The 21,457-nt window shown below is 43.1% G+C and overlaps 1 protein-coding gene across 1 annotated transcript in view; it reads left to right on the top strand.

Annotated features, from left to right (window-relative positions):
* Window positions 1-5,200: 5,200 nt before the first annotated feature.
* LOC123021715 (lymphocyte antigen 75-like) overlaps window positions 5,201-21,457 on the top strand; it is a 61,128-nt gene continuing 44,871 nt past the window's right edge. The window contains exons 1-3 of the mRNA XM_044426744.1: window positions 5,201-5,594; window positions 12,731-13,102; window positions 20,676-20,849. Of these exons, the coding sequence (XP_044282679.1) occupies window positions 5,492-5,594; window positions 12,731-13,102; window positions 20,676-20,849 (649 nt within the window). The 5' untranslated portion in view covers window positions 5,201-5,491. The remainder of the gene's footprint in view (window positions 5,595-12,730; window positions 13,103-20,675; window positions 20,850-21,457) is intronic.

Genomic DNA, 21,457 nt, shown 5'->3' on the forward strand with positions numbered 1-21,457 from the left:
CCAGTTTTAGTGTCGTCTGCGAATTTGATCAGCAGACTGTTCACCCCTTCTCCCATGTCGTTAATGAAAAGATTAAATAGGATCGGCCCCAGGACAGAGCCCTGGGGGACCCTGCTTGTTACTGGCCTCCATCCCGATGATTTCCCGCTAATGGTTACCTTCTGCTTACTGTCAGTCAACCATGCCCTAATCCACCGGACAGTGCTTTGGTGTATCCCAAAACTCCTGTTTCTCCACCAGGATATCATGGGGCACTTTGTCAAAGGCCTTGCTGAAATCCAGGTATACTACATCCACTGCATCCCCTCCATCTAGCCATCTGGAAACCTTGTCATAGAATTCCACAAGGTTTGTCTGGCAGGACCTGTTTTTGCAGAAGCCATGTTGTGTGGCTGTCAGCCTCCCTTCCCTATCTAGCATCACTAGATCTCTCTCTATTATGAGCCTTTCCATTGTTTTTCCTGCAATGGACGTAAGGCTAACCGGTCTATAATTCCCCATGTCCTTTCTACTACCCCTTTTGAAAATTGGGACCACTGACGCCATCCTCCAGTCCTCTGGAACTTCACCCATTCTCCACGAGGCCTCAAAAATGGAGGCCAGCGGGCGTGAGAGAACCCCTGCCAACTCTCTAAGTACTCTTGGGTGTAACCCGTCAGGGCCTGGCACCTTTGTAATGTCCAATGCCCTGAGGAGCCCCTCGACTTCAAGGGGGGTGACTCTAATCTGTGCCTCTAAGTCCCCACCCTCATCTAATCTCTATGCGGATATCCCCCATCCTGCTTTGGGGAGAACACAGAGGCAAAATAGTCATTTAGCATCTGTGCCTGTTCCCTCATATCAGTCACTGGATCGCCTTCCTCCTTATTTAGTGGTCCCACCACTTGTCTCCCCTTCCTCTTCCTATTTACATGCTGAAAGAAGCCCTTTTTGTTGCTCTTGATATTCGTGGCAAGTCACAGCTCATAATCAGCCTTAGCCTTGCGAAGAATCCTTCTGCAACGGGCTTCCTCCTCCCGGTATACCCTTTTGTCTATTTTCCCCAGTACCCATTTCCTACGGAGGTTCCTCTTTCATCTAATCCCTCTAACCACCTCCTTTCGCATCCATGGCGGCACTCTCCTCCACCTCCCCACCTTACTGACTAGAGGTATCGTCAAGGCTTGCGCCTCCAAAACCTCCCTTTTGAGTGCTATCCACCCCTCCTCAACTCGCTTACCTTCCAGTAACCTATCCCAGGAGACTTTCCCCAGTCTGGCCTTCAGTTGGCCAAAGTTGGCCCTCTTGAAGTCCCAGCTTCTAGTGCTCGACCTGCTGCACGTCCCCAGTCCCCTGATCTCAAAGCAAAGGATGAAGTGATCACTCGCATCCAGAGCTCCCCTAATCTGTACTTTATTTATTTATTTAGAAAGTTTCTATGCCGCCCCATTCGCCGAAGCCTCGGGGCGGCTCACAACATGAATCAATTAAAATAATATAAATTATAATAATATAAATTAACAATATAAAATAAGTTACTTCATCTATCAGTTCCTCCCTATTGGTCAAGACCAAGTCAAGGATGTTTCCCTCCCTTGTCGCCTCTTGGACCCACTGTGTGAAAAACCCTCCCTCTATAGCTCCTAGGAAGCAACGAGACCTGACTGTCACTGCCGAGTGAGTCTCCCAAGTAATATCCGGGAGATTGAAATCTCCCATAATTACTGTGACTCTCCCCCGAGATATCCTTAGAATCTGGCCTGTCAGGACATCATCCAGGGTCTCAAGTTGACCTGGAGGGCGATAAGATACCCCCACTGTCAGGTCTCTTTCCCTGTCAAAACCCCTAAATTTCTCACTCCATATACGGTGTTATTCTTTGTTGCAACACTTTCAGTATAACTTTGTTTGCATGGGAGATTAATACAATGGCCTTCTTCTGCATTTCCCTTCTTGAGCATTGGAATATATATTTGTTGAATGTTTTCAGTCTGTGGGTCATTGTTTTGTTTTCCATATTTGTTGATCACTGTAATAGTTAAGACAGAATATGAAGAAACAGAATGGTTTCCCTTAGGCAAAGGTGTCACACAAAGATGCATTTTATCTCCCTATTTGATCAATCTGTATGTAGAACCTATCATAAGGAAAACTGGTTCGTATGAGAGGCAGGAGTGAAAATTGGTGGCAGAAACACCACTAATTTAAAATATGCAGATGACAATCTACTACTGGCAGAAAGCAGCAATGACTTAGAACAACTCCTGTTAAAGTAAAAGAAAGCACTGCAGGTGAATATTAAGAAAACAAATATCATGTCCACAGAAGAATGACAGAACTTTAGTGCTATTAATAAAGAAACTGAAATTGTGATTTCACATATGTTGCCTCAGTCATCAATTCAAATACAGACTGTAGCCATTCAAAGGACTGAGACTTGGGAGGGCAGCAATGAAGGAACCAGAAAACGTCACCAAATGTAAGGACATTTCACTAGAGACCAAGGTCAAGATCGTTCAAACCATTTGATCACAATGGCTCCCAATCACAATGCATGGCGATGAAAGCTAGGCTATGAAGAAAGCAGACAGGAAGAAAATTGAAATTTGAAACATGGTGCTAGAGAAGAGCTTTGCAAATACCCTGGACCATCAGAAACTCAAACAAGTAGATACTAGATCAAATCAAGCCAGAGCTTTCTCTAGAAGCAAAAACAGAGGCCGTGATACTTTGGACACATCATGAGAAGGCAAGGCTCCCTGGAGAAGGCCACCATGTTAGGGAAAGTCAAAGACAGAAGATGAAAGGAAGTCCAAATATGAGATGGATTGAATCCATAAGAGAAGCCACAGCCTTGTACTTGGGAAAGCTGGATCGTGCTGGCATGGACAGGGCATTTTGGAGGGCTTTCATTCATCGGGTTGCCATAAGTCAGAGAAAACTTGATACCACATAACAACAACAAAATAGATTCTGCTGCAGAAACCTTTCACCAAAGGCTAATCAAAAATATAAAAAAGGATATTCAGTTAGATGCTTTCTGTTGTCTTGTTATGGCAGCAGGTATCTATGTCAAGTTCTTTGTTACATCTTCCTACTGTTTTATTTGTGATCCCAATTTAAATTAACTGCTTGACTAGAATATTCTCATCTAAATTAACTATAATCAGGAAGGTTATTTTAATGGAAGACCTAAATGCATGCACTTGAATGAAATTCCTTGGATTAGAACTGCTTTTTCCTCTATATATTGTGAATAAACCTTCTGATCTACAGCTCCTCTTAATTTAATTTTATATCACTGAAAATAGCCATTCTGGGTTTACATCACATTATAAGCTCTACAAAAAATGTAATCTTTGTCCTATTATGCACACAGATCTCATTACTGGATTTCTTCTTTTCCATCTTAGAAACATCAGAACCACTGTATTCATAATATTATATTCCCAGGCTGCTTATGATGCATTTAAAAATGCTTGGAGGTTAAGATCCATTGCATTGAATTGGAATGACTAGATTAACTGAACTCAGGTCCACTGAAATCACTGGTTCAGGATGGTCACTGCTTAATTTACATCCTGTTGATTTCTCTAAGGAAAAAGTGAAATTTAGTCCAGCTCTAACCCGTTTTAATTAAAATGAAATAGTGCTTTATCCAAGTAAAGATACTTTTGCATTTCTACAAAGAAATACAATCCTATAACTGTCTGCTCATAAATAGGTGCCAGACTTAACAATGGGACTTACTCTGGGGTAAGTCGGTATAGAATTAAATCACTTTCGCTTTTTATTCAGTTCACTGAGTGAACATGCCCTCAGCTGTCCATGTGATGGTAGCCCCCAGTTTAGACTACTGTATCTGGTGCTATCCTTGAAGCCTGTTCAGAAACTGTAGAGTTAGTACAAAATGTGGCTTTTAGATTACTAACAAGAACCATGTTGTGATCACACTAAGCCTGTGATTTGCCAGCTGCACTGTCTCCCCAGTTTGTTTTCCAACACCCTGCTTACTCGTTTACCAGTGGAAAAACAAGGCATGAGCCCAGCAGCTAGTGCACAGATATTATTCCAGTGCTCTGGGCCTGAATGGATGTTAACCCTGCACCTTCTGAGCACCACCAGAGCACAGCTACAGGCCATCGGTGCTTGTGCTCTTCTGTAGCCTTCCACGTAACTACGTCTCTCTTTACAAGGCATCCTTATCTCTGTGATGGGCAATACTGCATCTGATAGCCAAGCGAGCCTGCACTTTTAGCAGCATTTGCGCTCCTTGAGGCTTTGTGGCAGCTTGGCATTTGCCTCCGAGTCCCAGAGGGGGCTAAGCACGTCTTGGAACTGAATGCAGAGAGTGGAGTGCAGGCGATTCACTGATTGTTTACATAAACACAAAACAGCTGTTAAGAGGAACTATTATGTCATCCGCTGGAAAGCATCAGGCAGCAAAGCAAAGGCTCTGCCATTGGTAGAAAATGTGCCAGACTTGCAAAAAAAATGCTTATCAAATATTCACACACACACACACACACACAATATTTTTCAATCTTATCGCTTGCTAGTTAAACTGCTATATTTAACTGAGTTATGTATAGTAGTGTTTGTGAATCCACACGGAGAAGATAAAAACTCCCCAACCCCACTCACACCGCTAGGATGCAATTCTATCAGTCCAGAAGTGTTGGGCTAGGTGGACATTCACGCTGGACTTGATGGGAGTTGCAGTCCAATGCATCTAGCCGGCCTCGGATCATGGAAGACTAGCCTTGAGTGAAAGCAAGGGGCAACGACCACAAGACATCGCACTGCGACGACACCAGGTTTAAACTATAATGCACAATCATGTCCAATGTTTCCCGTGCAGCACTCTTGAGTCTGTAGCAGGAACTGAGTCCCGACGACGACACGCTACCGCCAGCATGAGGCGGTGTGCCTACGCACAGCAGTCGCTGGGGAAGGCGGCGCGGGTGCTGTTGCATGCACCGCCCGCAAGCGGAGGGCTGCCCGCCGCGCAAACGGAATGCTAAACGCAGTCCGATCCAGCATGGCTCGCAGTCCCTTCTCCGCGCGGCGGGCAGTTTGCGTGGCGAGGGCGCAGCGCCTCTCCCGCGGGCGCCTTCCCGGGCCAAAGCGCCTTTCGCTTTCGATCCCTTTTCTCCGCCGCGAGGGCGGGGCTCTCGCCTAAACGACGCTGCGAAGTCGAGGGCGTAATAGAAACATATATAGGTATATATTTAGCAACGTCGCCAGCGTTTTTTGATGCCGGCAGTTTGCGGCCTGCCTGCCTGCCGCCTGCCGACGACTTGCTCCTCAAGACCCGGGCGAGGCGGAAAAACCCGTGATTGGCCCCGAAGCCTACACCACTCTGTGGTCGGCGGCACCGGCGCGCTCACACGCGGACCGTAACTAAGAGCCTGCGAGCGCCCGAGGCGGGCGGGGGCAGCCTTTCCGGAAAGGCACCGGCTCCGTCGCGGCCGTCGTGCCCGCTCTGCTCGCGGCAACTTTTCCCTGGAGGATGAGGAGGACGCGCCGGCGCTCCCTTTCCACCTGCTGGGTGGCTCTGCTGGTCTGCAGCCTGTGCTGCCGCGGCTTCTGCGCGCTCCCGGCGGCCTCTTCAGGTACGGGAGCGGGGCTTCGGCCACGGGCTCGCCTTGGGGACGGGACCCCAAGCTGTGCGCGCACTGGCGCGGGCTGACTCGCCCCAGCCCCCGGGGACGCGAGCCCGGCGGGGGAAGGAGGAGCTGGGGGGGGGGGGGGGAACGAGTGCCGGCCAGTGACTGCGCAACCTCGCCGGTGGAGAGGCTTGGAAGCCTGCGGCGTGGCTGTGTGCCTCGGGATGTTGAAGCAGAGGCAGGAGCGATGCATCTGGAAGCGCTGCTGCGGAGGGGGCGAGCTCTTACGGCGGGGGGCGAGTAGCGGGCGTGGGACAGAGGGCGGGAAGTCCTGCAGGGAGACCAGCGCTTTCCCCTAGCCTGCAACGGGGATCCCCACGGCGAGTGGAATTTCCCTCGAAGGAGCTCTGGCCCTCGGAGAGTGGAATTATTATGTATTCCTAGAAAAATACATGTTTATCTAGGCGGATCAAACAAAAGCAAACAGCCGTTCCGTCAGAGCGCACGGACGGGGCGCAGGCTTTTTTCGCTCACTTGCGTATTCGGTGACAGGCTAGAGCAAAGTTTGGAGCCATGATTGGACTGGGCTTTTAGCTCTGTGACAGGGCTTTGCCCAGCTTGCGAAGTACTGCTAAGCTGCAGAGCATGTGTAGAGTACCCCGTCGCTTGGGCCAAGCGCTTCTGGTGTGTCTGTGGCGCAGAAGCCCCAGCGGCGTTTTCTGCCCATGAGCTCACACCGTGTCGGCAGGGCAGCCAAGGGTCGACTTTCGTTTTTGCTTCAGCAGCTATGGAATAAAGCGTTGCTGCAGGAGTTGCTTGCGCGTTCCCAGGAGCCGCTTGCGAGAGAACCCTTTCTCGGCATGACTCAGAGGCCGAGGGACTGGCCTGCTTCCAGTTCCCATCGAACTTAATATAAAGAAAGGAACGCAGCCCTTGGGCGGAGCAGGGGAATTCCAGAAATGGACTGGAGCTATAAGAGAAAAGCTGGGTGGTGACAGGCGAGGGCCCTGCTGATTGTTTTGTTTCCCTTCAGGGAAAAACAAGCTGCCTGCAAGCAGGCTTGACGCTTCCCCCATATCCTACAATGCCTATGTGCTTTGTAAGATACTTGCCTAACAGGCAGGGGTTCAACTCCCTCTGGTAACTATATTTCCATGGTGCAGGCAGCTGGTGCATTGCTTGATTTTTACCTGTAGTGCTGTGATAAAAGTCACTAGCAATAAGGGTTGTGGTACCCACGAAAGGTTATGCCATAATAAATGGTTAGTCTGTAAGCCATAGTATACCCACATTTTTCTGAACAGCAGGGCCCAATCCATGAAAGCAAATGTTGTGCCAAAATGTTGGTACATTGTTACCTCTTCCCTGCATTATTAGAAATTGTCCTTTCCCCCTCCATCTCCTGTGCAATTGCAGGACAGAACTAGCTTTTGAGGAAGCTGCTGTTTGGGCACACTGGGTGAAAAGGGAGGCAGGTATTTTGTTTTTCAAGTAAGGGCAAGCAGCCAACAAACATTAGGAAACGGGCATATCTGGTAAAAACAGATTATAGCCAGCAGTGTTAGGATGTGTCCACATGAGGTTTTTGACAGTGCTAGAATATTGATTAATCAGATCAGGATAAGCCACAATGCAGTCATACCATCTGATCCCTTTCTGATGTAAAGAAGTTATGTCTTGGTGGAATCATGGCAGCAGAGTGAAAGCAAAGGAGTCTTGATTAGCTTCAGGCTTTCCTGTTCCTTTCGAGTTTGGCAGCAGTCCTCCTGGTGGGAAGGGAAAGGGGACTGAATGGATTTTCCCTTGTACAAAGGGTTTGAGGATGGCTTGGTCTTGATTATTCAGTCAAAAGTTTTACAAAAGACTTGCTCCTGTTTCAGATGAAGATGATGAGTACCTGCAGTTCAAAACTTACCATCTCTGGTAAAGAAAGGTTTTGGAAAATCTTGTGCAGCCTAGCTCCTGGAGGCTGTTTTCTACTTTTGAACTAGCAGTGAAGCCCTGGATCTGTCATGAATGAAACTTGTTTGTGGACATAACCCAAGGGATTAGCTTTTTTATGTAAGAATTAGTTCTTGGATATAATAGGTAACCACTAGTGGTTGTAGAACTAAACAGCAGTTTAATGATGAAGTTAATAGGTTTAATAATGCTAAATAAAGTGTCTGCAAAATTCAAGTGTAAAAAGACTTCAGAGAAACTTGCCAAGCCAGCATTTAACTGACTCACACTTCCACAAAGGCAACAACAGAGAAAGTTGCTCAAATTTTTCATGAGTTTCTTCCACATTACAATTTAGGAACCTTTGAAAATTTCCAGGCACTCTTCCTGTAAGAGGGGAGAAATATGTAGGGCTGTAGCTAGTTTGTTTTTTAGGGGCAGCTCTCAGTAGCTCGAGCTCATTTGCATGGTTTGTTCAGACTCCTCTTGGTCTGTAACTGTAGTTTCCAGATGCTTTACAGGTTGTATTCAGAGCTCCTAGCTACATGATAGGAAAGAGGATGACTGCTTGTTTGTTTCTTTCTGGCAGGCAGTGACTAGTGCAGCCTGGTAGGACAGGTGTAACCTGGTAGGAAAGGGAGAATGATGAGAGAAAGAAACCAAGGGAGGGATATATTTATAGGTCTTGCACTTAGGTACCAAAAGAACCAAAAAGCCCAAGGCTTGAAGATACAACTCATAAATCTTACCCACAGACACGTCTGTGTTCGTTAGAATTGGTTCCCACATCTGTGTGTCCTTTCTCTGTCCTAAGATACATAATGAACAATTCTCAGGTTTAAAAAGACTCTTATCTGTGGTGAGCATTTGCCTGTGAACTAGAGTGGCATTCAGTTACAGTTGGAAAGGACATTCTGTCTAACAGCACTTTTGCTTTGTATAGTTTCTCTTTTCTCCACCAGTGGTGTGAACACTGGCAGCAGCCCTGATCCCTCTTCCGCTGGAGATATGCCCCAGGTATCTTTCCTGGGAAAGGGCTGGCGACATGGGTGTGCACAGCAGCCATAGCAGCAAGCTGTGTTACACAACATAGTGCTAGGCAGCTATGTGTATGGCTCTTATGTGTCTCCTCCAGCCTTTAAAGTGACTGGGTCATAAAAGGTGGGAAGTAGGAATAAGAGATTGGTGCAAGAACGTGGCCTTGCAGCACAGCACAGCCCTATCTCCAGTGCTGGCAGAAATTTAGGGTGCTTCCAGAGGGGTCAAAAGACTGCCACAAAAGGAGCATAGGAAACACAGGAGGGCTACAAATCTGTATACCTTGTAAATCCTAGCACAGTGAAATCCTAGTCTGGAAACACCTTTAATCTCAGGGAGTAGCCAGCCAGATGGTAACATTACTTTGGATTTATATAGCAATTTTCTGACAGTTCAATGCACTCCAGGTAGATCATCTTACTGATACTAGGAACAACCCTGTGTGAGTTGTTATCACATTATATCGACCCTATGTTGCAAAATAGTGTGCAAAGATGAGATGAACGCTTGATATTCATGGTTGAGGTAAATGACTCAGGTTTATCTGGTGAGTTCTTGGCTTTACACCTCTCAGTTTTAACTGTCACTCCAGTTCACAAATTGACAGAAAGGCTTATAAACGGGGCATGATTGAGATAACCACTTGATTTTCCACTGGCAGAATAAAGTTTGGGCATGTCAAATTGGGTTAACAGCCTTTCCTGACCTCCGTTTTCTTTATTGAGCTCTTTGTTTAGCACTTTACATGCACTTATCTAGCATATTGCATTAGAATGGTTCAAATAATGTTGATGTTACTTAGCCAGTTCTTGACTCACAGTAAATGGTAAATATTTTTGTAAAGTTAAACTTCATGGGACCGAATCCAAAGGATTTAGGATGCACTTGCTTTAGGATTTAGGATTCACTTGTAGAGTAGGACTACAAGTGAAATTCTCTCACATCATTTTCAAGGATTAACAAGGGTAAAGAAATCCTTATCTGCCAAAGGAAATCTTTCAATATTTGTTTTCATTTACATTAGTGTCTTTTAAAACATGTACTGCCAATTAGTTTCTTCATTGTAAATCTTCAGATCTTTTTAAACTTTGTAATTTTTCCATTTTTCTTCAATATTTATGGAGCAAGCCATTATACCACACACAATGTCAAGGGTAAGATTGTGATCACATTCTGTCTCAAAAAGACATTCTGTTTTGTGACATGTTTAAACCAACGCAAAACAGAAGCTGTATTTACACTGCTCAAGTAAAAAAAAGAAAAAATAAACATAGTGGAAGAACCACCAAATATAACACCCCCCGTTTTTGTTGCATTTTTAATGAAACGACTGAGCCCTAGGCCAGTAAATGCTTTCAAAACTCATGGCTTTCTGGCAAGCTGGAGTGAATGCTGACCATTCTTATACCCACCCCCCTCAGAATTATCTATGAAAAGTTATGTGGGCAGTGTGTGTGTGTGTGTGTGGGGGGAGATAGTCCATTTATTCATGTGCATGTTCAACAACCTGCTTTAGCATTGGATGATACTCAAATGGAAGTTGAATAGGGTGTTTCAGTTCAGCGCATTAAACACAGCATAATTGTTTTCTTCCAGCAAATTGCTAGAGGCATGGCTCCAGGGACTGTGCCATGAGTGGGCTGCAAAGGCACAAACATGCTTTTTTCCAGGAAAAAAATGTTACCATTCCGGCCAAATAAACATCTGAATAAAAATTTTAAGTCACTGTTAACTTGCTATTTTTGAAGGTTTTAAGAAAACTCCTAGTTTCCTTTAGCAGGACAATAAACATCATTAATTTATCACTAGAATCTTTAAAAAATACCAAAGAGTACAACACAGAAACACTCCTTTTTCACACCACAGAAGAGAGCTAATGTTCAAATAGTGGGGCTAGTCCATTTCCATAGAATGTGTTAGATAAGAAGCAAGTTGTCATCTGTGAGCAGTTTTCTCTGTGCAAGTTGGTAACATTCTAACAGATGTTAAGAGGCAGAGCACCCGGAGCAGGGCCTTCTCTGTGGTGGCGCCCCGCCTACGGAACGTGCTCCCCAGAGAGGTCCACCTGGCGCTGTCGTTATTTGTTTCTCGGTGCCAGGCCAAGGCCTTTTTATTCAAACGTTATTTTAATATGTTTTAATATTGAACTTTATTGTTGTATTTTATTAACTTGCAGCCAGAGTGGGTCGTCAGTTTATTTATGCTGTAAGTTGTCCAGGGATGCAAGTAATTGGACGGCATACCAATTTTATAAATAACAATAATAACAGTCACAGATTTGGGCATCATATTAACTTCAATTCCAAATGGGTGTTTGGGACTGAGATATATATGTTCATGATGAATGGGAGTTACCTTAGAGTCTGTAACCTATACTCTGAAATGCTTTTGTAAACATGCAGTGTTTTTATGTGTAAATTAATTTAAGCTCTAGAAAGACAGATTTATAGAACAGGGTAACTTGCCAGTTTATGCTAAATTTTAAAAATTTCCATTTAATTTTAAATTGAAGTGAGGATTTTGGGTAAGACTTTTTGAAAATATAAAAGTTCTGAAAATTATGTAAATATGTACAAATACAATAATCCTAATCATTCTAAATTTCTGAGAAAGAGTGAAAGGATGCTATTTCACAGGAAAAATAGATTTCCTATGCTTTGTCCATTTCTTTGATGGATTACATTGATCATTTTATCCTTGATCAAACTTTAGTAGCAGGTTTACCTTACATTGCTATGTAGCAGTAAAATTTACTGGTTTCAAAATCAGTGTGTTGAGATTTACATTCTGGTGAATTGGATTGTGTCTAATAAATTAAGGCTCCATCTAGGCAAGACAGAAATACTGTTCTTGGGTTATTTGTCTGCCCTGGTGAATGGTATTCCACCTCTCTCTAAAGAAACAGGTCTCACTCCCCCTAAACCAAACCTGATTCCAGGTGCTTGCTCTAACCTATAAAACCCTATATGGCTGGGATGTGCAATATTTGATGGAGTATATCTCCCATCCACAATTGACGAGTACAGTACAATTAATATCTGAGGCCTATCTTCAAATCCAAACCCCAGGGAAGGCTCAGAGGGCACAAGGAGTGGGCCGTTTGGTGTGGCAGCCCCACTGCTGTGGAATCATCTCTCTACTTGGACCCACCTGGTGCCAACTTTGTCATCCTTTTGGCACAGAGTTGAGAGAACCCTCTCTTCCAAGACACTGAAAAATATCTGCAATGATCTAATGATTTGATCAGGGTATCAGTGTATTTTTTTCACATGTCTGCTCCATACTAAATACAGCTTTAGTTGTTAACTGTTTCATTTTTTTAAACTGTTTTTTACATTTTGTATTATGGGGAAAATAATTGTATAGGGTGCAGAGATTTTTGGGTGGAGGATTATGGTCCTGCTAGGAACTGTTATAAACCCACCTGAAAGCGTCAACTATTGGGTGAGATAGAACCGAAACAGATAAATCATCTCACTTTGGGTTCCTGCAACACGTTATCTGTGGGCTTGTCCCTGGGGACAGTCCTGCAATTTGCTAGTCCAGCCTAGGCTGTATGGCATGGGACAACTTGAATATAGTACACCAGGTCATGCAGAGTGCCCGCTCTCAGCCTGTTCTGGAGCTCACTTCAAAGTGCAGCCTTCAACTTTCAGATCCTTAATGATTTGAGACAAGGCTTTTAAAGATCCCACCTTCTGCACCTTAAAAGGTCCTAAAATCATCTTTCTTTAGAGGTCCTTCTCCATGTGTCCCTCAAGTAATATGCATCAAGTGGCCTCCGTGGAAAGGGTGTTTTTGGGGTGGCATCCCAGTTATTGAACGCTTTCTCCAGTCAGGCTCATCTGATGTTCCTTTTGATATCAGGCTTTGTTTTAGAGTTCTGAATATTTAATAGTTAACATTTGAACATTTAATATTGCTAATTTGCTGTAGTGTTTTTTTACTGAATTGTGGTTACATTTTAATGTTTGTTATTGTAAGCCAAATTTAGAATGTTTTTATGAGGTGGCATTTACAAACACTGTAAATAAATAGAAAGTGCTACAGTCTTTTAGGGAGGTGTTCTTTTAGCGGGCATTCTGTAACATGGCACCCTTATAATATTGCCTGACTGCATCTCACAAAAGAAAAATATTAAAGCATATGCCTTTCTTATGCAGATAATAATGCTTTTGCCATCCGCCATGAAAAAACCAACACGTGCATCAAAGTTAAAAACCGGGAGATAACCGCAGGAGACTGTCGAGAGACAAAAGAGACCTTATGGGCCTGGGTCTCCGAACATCGCCTTTTTAATTTGGGATCCCAAAAGTGCCTTGGACTAGATACCAAATCCCAGAATACCTTGAAAATTGTGGATTGTGACTCGGACCTTCTTACACTGTGGTGGCGATGTGTTGATGCCGCAATACTTACAGAATCTGAGAAGAAATTGACTTTAAAGAATGGAATTGTGTCTGTAAGCATTGACGCTTCCGATATCTGGAGAAGAAGCAATTCCAGTGATTCTATTTGTAAACTTCCATACCATGGTATGTATTTTCTTTGTGTCATTTGTTTTTTTGGGAGAAAGATGGGATTTCAACATGGGTTTCATTTAGTAAATGTAGGTGCTGTTCCTAGAGCAGTGAACATTACGGAGTGAGTGGCTGTCAGACAAAACTTGCAGAATCACACTGTTTGCACCTGGCTTAGTGTGGTGTCTGAAAGTGACCTACAAGGTTTTGTGGTTTGGTTTGGTTTTGGTCATTGACTTTTAAGGATGCTGAATTGACTAGTAGGTAATTGGTGGCCTGGTCTGGACATTATGAAAGCATACACTGCAATGGACTTCAGGCTCAGATACTTGACTCTTCCTCACATGTGAAGACACTGAAAGTTTCTCTGTTGGCCTTGAATAAATTGTAGTACTGGCCCAACTCAGGAAACTGTGGATAGTCTAACTGTACCCGTTTTCATGATTTGAGATCTTATTACTTTATTAAACCATGGTTTACAGGAAACAATTTCCCTAAGTTTGAACACAGTGGGAAATTGAAACTAACTCAGGTGCACCATGAAAGCATTCCATCTGTTATTCTGATGCACAGAGGAGTAGAAAGGAAGGGGAATCCATGAACTGAAGGTTCAGTGTGAATTATTCTCATGACTCAAAACAATAGCTTGTTCTAAGTTTTATAATTTAAAGTATAGTCCTAACGTATGTTTAAAAAGGAAAAGGTTCAGCAACTCTCAGCGTTCCCTAGACAACTTTACTCGCAGCATCTGGGGGATGCTGGGAGTTGTAGGGTTTTGTTTTGTTTGCTTATCTAAAAAGGGATAGGACCACACTATTAGAATAAAAGGGTTAGCACGAAATAGCCAGCATACTAGCAGGTTTAGATACCGGTTAAAACCCATGTAATTTTTTTCTCATTGGCTGGGAAACTGACTAGGCAATAATGTGTTTCAGTGCACAGAAAACCCTGCTGTACAGTTCTTACATGTTCTGTCCCCTCCCTGTTCTTAAAAAGATCAATAATTTTGCAGCAAGTTGTAGTTCTTCTCTTGCCATGTATGCTACTCATCCACCTTTAAAAGACATCTAGGCCAAGTGCTTCAAGTGCTCCTGGCAGGCAGGGCTCTCATCACCTAGACCTGGATAAAAGAATGCAGCCCCTCTCTCTGCAGGTGCTGCTTCTGCTAACTGTGGCAATCTTACACAAGTGTTCCCTATTATTAATTTCATGTCTGTACCGCCCGTAGCTGAAGTTCTCTTGGTGGTTTACAACAAAGTATATAAACAATAAAATGTTATTCGGTAATTTGGAGGTAGGGGCTGAGGTTTCTTCAGTGAGGTTTCTCATTTTCATCTAACCCAAGTGAAGCATTTCCATCCTGAATCACTGCCTGTGCTTGATAATGGACTGGATAAGGGCCATGTGCCCATATTACCCTGATAATGCATCACTTGCACTGGCTCTGACCCAATATAAGGTGCTTGTTCTAACACCCAAGCCCCTAAACAGCTTTGGACCAGAATATCTGAAGGACTGCCTGCTCCCATATGTACCTACCTGGCCCCTAAAATAAGGCAAGGAGGCCCTTCTGAGGAAGCCATCCTCCAACAAGATAAGGAGGATGGCAAATGGAAGAGGGGCCTTCTAAGTTGCACCCCATCTATGGAACGTCCTTCCGGGAGCAGCTTGTCTGGTGCCATCTTTACAATCTTTCTGATGCCAGGAGAAAATGACTCTGTTGGCAAATTTGGCACCAGGCTGGCCATGGCAGGGAGGTTGTTCCAAAGATGGGGGCCACCACCAAAAAGGCTCCCCTCCCCAGTTGCCACCCTCTGAGCCTCTTGAGGGATTAGAACCCAGAGGAGTGTAGTGTCTGGGCAGTTGGGGCTGGGAGAGGTGCTCCAGCAGGGGTTGTGTCCCAAGCTGTGTAAGGCATTATAAGTTAGGACTAGCACCTTGCATTGGTACTGGCCTCATACAGGTAGCCAATGCAAGCGGGCCAGAACTGGTCTTCTGTGTTTGGGCCTCCAAGTCCCGGTTATTAAGCTGGTTGCCACATTCTGCACCGGCTGCAGCTTCTGAAACATCTTCAAGGACAGCCCCATGTAGAGTGTGTTGTAGTAAACTAATTTAGAGATTACCAGAGCATAGATTACAGAAGTCAGGCTATCCCTGTCCAGGTAGAGGCACAGATGGGCTGCCAGCCAGAGCTGGTAGAAAGCATTCCAGGCCACCAATGTCTCCTGAGCTTCAAGTGACAAAGATGGATTAATGAGTACCTCCAAACTACAATCAAGGAGCATTCCCAAGTACCTAGGTGCCATTCTGTGTCACACCACAGGCTGTATAAGGAATTAACAAAATACGTTGAGATACAAGTGCAATTTCATAAAACGTGAGAAATACTTGGCACACTGGTCATATACTGTCAGCTAACCATCTGTTGCGCGACTGAGGCAAAATACTTCAGGAATGCTTTTCAGTTGAATCTAAAGCTTGCCTCCTGTGGATGAAAAGGCTCCTCCTTCCTTCCAGAGATGGCTTCTGATCTGGCAGAATATCTCTGCTAGTGGGATGGAGAGGAGGCAATATTAGCCAACGTCCCCTCCAGCTGAAGTCCTCCGTCCCCCTTGAAAATCTGCTCTGGAGGATTGGTGGACCTTCTGGAATAGTTAGAGAAATGGTACGGAGGTCTGCAAGGGGATGGAGAATCTGCTTTCCATTCCTTTCCATGGAGAGAGTTGCGAGTGTCCTGAGCAGAACTCAGCTCAGGTGATGTCACCACTAGTTAAAGGAATCAGTCCTCTTGAACCATACCATCTTAATTTCATTCCGGCTCCATTTGCTAGCAAAACCTGCTCACAAGTTCTGGGCAAACTCTCAGTCCTCTTCATCTCTCTCCTCTTTTCCTTCTGCGTCAGGCTCCCTGCCTCCCGTCTGCCAGGCTGCCTAGTGAAGCTCCCTGCCCCATCCCCTTGCACACCCAGCTGTCTACCTCCCAAGTTGCCTCTGTTACTGCATACTCTGAACAGTGGCCAAGATCCACATTGGCTAGAAAGGTGCCTGGCATGGCTCTTCAGAAAGGCGGCCACGTCCAAACGCCTGACTTGAAGGCTTATTCCTCAGAGCCAGTAACTGTGGCAAGGGTGTCCCTGGAGATTTCTTGTACTGTGGTGGGAGCAACACAGTAGCGGCAGATTCTGCTGACAGGACTGGTGGGGAGATGAGCGGACAATTTGCTGCTTTGCCATCTTAATTCACAGGAAAGGTGGTCCTGCAACTCACTGTCTAATTCTGCAGTAGTTGGGTGCAGCCCTGCGTGCTTTGTATAATTGTAGGCATCACCCAACTGGAACTAGTAATCAAGGGGTTCTGTGTGGGGTGTTGGACTAGGATAAGCTAGGTTCAGCCATTCAGGCATGAAATGGGTTAGGTTCCCAGATAATGAGCCACTGGATTGCTTTAGCACCCTGGACATCTTCGGGTAGGACTGACTAAAAATGTAATAAAGGATTTGTTAATCCAGTGAATAAGTCAGATCCAGAGTAAATGATGACTTTATCATGACCAAGACAAATCCTGTTGATTTGTTATATGGTACTAAAGCATGCATAACCTAATTTGGATCCAACCCAATGTTAGTTTTTCAAAGCACATGCATTAAATCTGTTAATTTGCATTGTTACAACTTCAAAACATCAGTGTTTAAGAATAGTTGATTCACTCGATTGAACTCATCTTTTTTGACAAGTTGAATTTCCATTTCACATGTTAGCTTGTATTAGGTTTACCGATGAGGAGCTTGTAATCTGAGGAAATGTGGCTTGCACAAGGTCATGTGTGGCTGATCTAGAATTTCAAGTTAAGTGTCCCAGATCCGACTACAACTCTCCGTGCTCTGCTCCACATTTTAAAGAATTGCTCCTGGTAATAGGACTCAGTGGTAGTTCTTTTAATTAGAAGTTAATTACTGCTATAGTCCTGTACTCACTTACCTTAGAATAAGCCCACTGAACTCAAGAAAGTTACTTCAGTATTGTAAGATGTAGATTGCAAAACAGGAGGATAGGTCCTCGGGAATGACAGATGCTGCATGGAAGAAATAAACAAGCATGTCCCATTTTTAAATTACTACCATAATATATATCCTTTTGTTGTTATAGGCCATGCTTTATTTCTAGCAATACATGTCCTAGAAGAAAGGAACCAGGTAAATCTTGCCATGTAAAGCTAGAACAACTGGAAATGAGAATACTATAATGATTAAAGTTTCTGACCCCTTCCCCAGACTTCTGCATTTAGCACCCTTGAAGTATGCAGGTGTTATGGAGTCTTGCCAATTCCATTTTACCTAGGCATTCTCTATGACCGGCCTCACATAAAGTGCCTGTAGTTATACTACATCTTACAAGACATACTCTTTATGAATTTGTGGTTCTCACTGGGGAAAAACATTGAGCATGTCTGAACAAATAAATCAAGGCTGCCTGTGTCTTTCTCTCTTGTTGCTGCTGTGCAACTTGGTTGATGAAGTCCATGTTGCAAAGCATATTTAGTTTTCTGTTCTTCTGTAACTATAACTTAATACAAAAATGTGCTTTTCTGGCTGTTGTTTTCCTATTCTTTTCTTTTTTTGCGGGGGGGGGGAAGGGTTGTATTGTGTCTGTTAGCTAATAAGCCCATGAACAGGAATGTGCTTTTAAAAACTCAGTACAGTGTCTTAATTTAATGTAGAAATTCTTAATTTATAAATTAACAACTGTAATAGAATCCCAAAAGACGTGTTCATGGACTTGTGCCATGCAATAGGACGCATTCCCTGTACTACCCCAGAGTATTTGTATGTAGGCAAAATTGTTTGAGCCCCACTGTGGGAATCTGATGGGACTGTCAGGTTTATCATATAGACCTATTTTAATTACACACCTACAGTAAGTAAAGTTGTTGTTTCTTTTAAGTATGAACTAGGATAATAATGTTGAGTTACTATTCACTTACACATACAATTTCTGCAAAGCTCAATGGAAGGATATGCAGACTTGCTTTGCTTGACAAAGGAAAAAAACAGTCAAATTGACTGAAGCAGATGAAACTGTTAATTTTGTATTCCTGTTGAACTGGACTGAAACAACTGGAGAAGTTGATGTTCTTGAGAAACTTTTCACCAGCTAGACTGACATCCCTCTTTAAACTTAAATGCTTTGTGATCAGTTCCCATCTGTACCAGCAAGACAGCTTTTCAGTTTCAGTTTTAAATGGATATGTTGCCTGAATTACATTTTAATGCTTTGCTTTTTAAATTTGTTGTTGTTGTTGCAGAGAAGGAACATATAAGCCAAATAAAAAATACATATAAAAATATATTTTCACCAACCGAAGAACTTGCCTGGTTCATCCAGGATGTAAAGATTTTTGGCAAGCAGCTGGATTTTATATTTTCAAATCAACAATTGGTTTGATCAGCAACCGTCAGAGGATTCTTTCACTGAGTTGACACAGGCACTCTGAAACCTGAGGCTATCACATCACTTGGCAGAGCTGAATTTGAATGATTGCAAACCCTCCCTCTTCACATAATTTTATGACTCTGGCTGTATAGGTATCCTGACAACATTCAGAGAGCCTTTTATATCCCACACCCCCTACTAATCCGATTTTTATAACATCTTGTAACTTCTTTTTATAACATAGTACCACCTGATTGATGGTGGAGGCTCAAAAGCCTGAAAATTTTTGTGATCTATGAGTTAGCCTACTAAAAGTATTTCAGCATACAGTTTTTGAATACATGATATCCATGTGTGAATGGCATACAAACAGCCTCCTTGCATTAGAACTCTTTTCCCAGTTATGTCTTGATGTTTCCACTACAAAACCTGTAATGCAATCAACAATATGGTAGCACTTGTTTCAAAAGAATACATTATTTAGCATTACAACTGTGTTGAAAGCTAAACAACTGCTGTAGGGAGGAAGATCAGATAAACAGTGTAGTCCTGGAATTACTGCCCTTAAAAATATTAAGATAATGTGCTTTGAGAGTGATTAATGTTTTCAAACCTAAAATCAGTTTCCTTTTCCTTGAAAGCAAGAAGAATTTGTTTACCAAGATTTCCATAGCTTAGTGTTCCACCAGTGTTCCCAGAGACTTCTGTTTTGGTTCCAACTTCTCCTTTGCTGTTCTTCTTCTTATAGTTTATCATTTATATTAAAATTCCTTATTGGCAGTTGGGATTGCTTCGAAGCAAAGAGAACTTCTAGCTATTTCCATGTTTGTTTCCTATAAATTCCATGGGGCTGCATGTGGGGCCCTGAGACATTCCTAGGAAATGAAGATCATGGCGAGCTGATAGTTTCCTCCAGTGTGCCCATTTTGTGGTGGTGCCCAGAATAGCTTTTCAAATTGCTAAATGCGCCCGAATAGGTTGCCTAACTCACTCTAGCTTGGATGCGTCCTCTCAGGAAGGCCTGCTTCCAGGCTTGTGGCAATTTCTCCATAATGCTTCCCACCTAGATACCTGAAGGGACATATCATAGCAGAGGTCGAGCACTGCAATACCAGATGAGGACTAAGGCATATCAGTTTCAGGTCCAGTAATTTCTGCTGCTACTATGAGTAATTATGCCTTTGCAGAAGCATTATATTCATTGGCAGCTCTGTTAGATCATACCAGTTAAAACCTGAAAATATGTTTTGCCAGGAACATGATTGGGTGGACTCAAAGCGACTGGCATTGATAAGGGAGATCAGTCAAGCTGAAGAAAATTGTTAGTCTCTTTTTCAAGTCCATAAACAACTTGTTCTAATCCAGTTTCATAGGAATGCAAAACTGTCTGGCATGCCAGTTTTACTTGTTTTGTGAAGTATAGAAAGGCTCTCCTTGAATGGATTTTTGCAGAAAATATATGTGGAATTTTATGACAACTCAGCACGGCTTATTCCAGTTTGAGGACCATTCAAGAATTCTGTATGGTGTAATCTTTAGCTTGATCAAATCTTACTTCTTAATACATTAATTCAGTTAAAATGTTTAGAAGCCACCTTTAAGGATAAATGAACTCACAAGGCAGCTTTCAAGGTATCCACCAGAGACAATAACATTTCTATGATATAAACCAGCAAGAATGATAAAAACAAAACTATTCAGCCCACGAAATACAGAAATCCAGTAAATCATTGGGATTGTAATAATCAGCATTCCAACAAACTCCATCTCAGAAAAACCTATGTTGAACCCCACTGGGGGCATTTTGAACCCCACCTAGTAATAGATTCAGCACTATGCCATTTATCGTAAAACCCTATTCTTAGTCCCTTGGTTTTGGAATATACATTTGTGCTTCTCACAGAATACAGAGGAAACAACACAAAAACCATTCTGTCCAATTGATCCATTGATCAATCTCTTGCAATCCAGCTATGTCTGCATAACACAGAAGGACAAAAGGTGAGGTCTTTCCCACCATGTCATGTTGTTCTACAGTTATACAAACCCCATCGTTGAAGGCTTGAAGTTGCTGTTAATTTCTTACTTCCAAATGACCTGTATTGGTTGATTGATATATATTCTACATGCTAAATACTTCTCTGGCCTTTTCTCTGTAGTAATTTATACAAGGGATGGGAATTCTAATGGAAAGCCGTGTGAGTTCCCTTTCCTGATGAATAAGACATGGCATCATGACTGCATACGCAATGGAATGTTCGAGGATGGTCTGTGGTGTTCCACAACGTCCAATTTTGATACTGGTAGAAAATGGGGTTTCTGCTTAAAACCAGGCAAGTAGCATTCCTGTATAAAACAACATCTTGAAAAATTTATTTTACTTCAGTGTGTCTTGTTTATTTTTACACTTCATGGGCAGAAATTGTATTAAGCTCTTGTGTTGTATATCTGTACTTCTGTTTTTGTGTTCTATGTTATAAATTAGAAAGAGGATTTTAATTGTTTAATTATGGAGCCAACCAAATAATAAGGATTGTAAATGCTTAAAATAAATAAAATGTTCCAGTGTTGGTGCAGAACATATGAGGAATCAATGCTGTGATGTAGGACGTGATTCACTTGTATTCTATGTATTTTCACCTGGGTTTTCACTAGTGGGATTTGGGGACAGAAAGCCCACTTGTTACCCTGACCATTGGAACATGCAAGCAGACATCACAAGAAATGACTGTGTACCCCTTTCTTAGTCTCCACTTGTTTTACATGTGCATGGAACAGGAGGATGCTGGGTAGGGAGTCCATGTCCAGATGCACATGGACTTCTTGTTTGCTGCACTGCTTTGGACTACTGTCCATACACTATATGTCTGTATCATTCTCAAGTCAATGCCATTTTATTGAGGGCAAAACACAAATCTACTGAGTGCTTGTGGCACTCAGT

This window comes from Varanus komodoensis, unplaced genomic scaffold, assembly GCF_004798865.1.
Source record: "Varanus komodoensis strain SLA01 unplaced genomic scaffold, ASM479886v1 scaffold177, whole genome shotgun sequence".
In the NCBI taxonomy this organism is placed as follows: domain Eukaryota; kingdom Metazoa; phylum Chordata; class Lepidosauria; order Squamata; family Varanidae; genus Varanus; species Varanus komodoensis.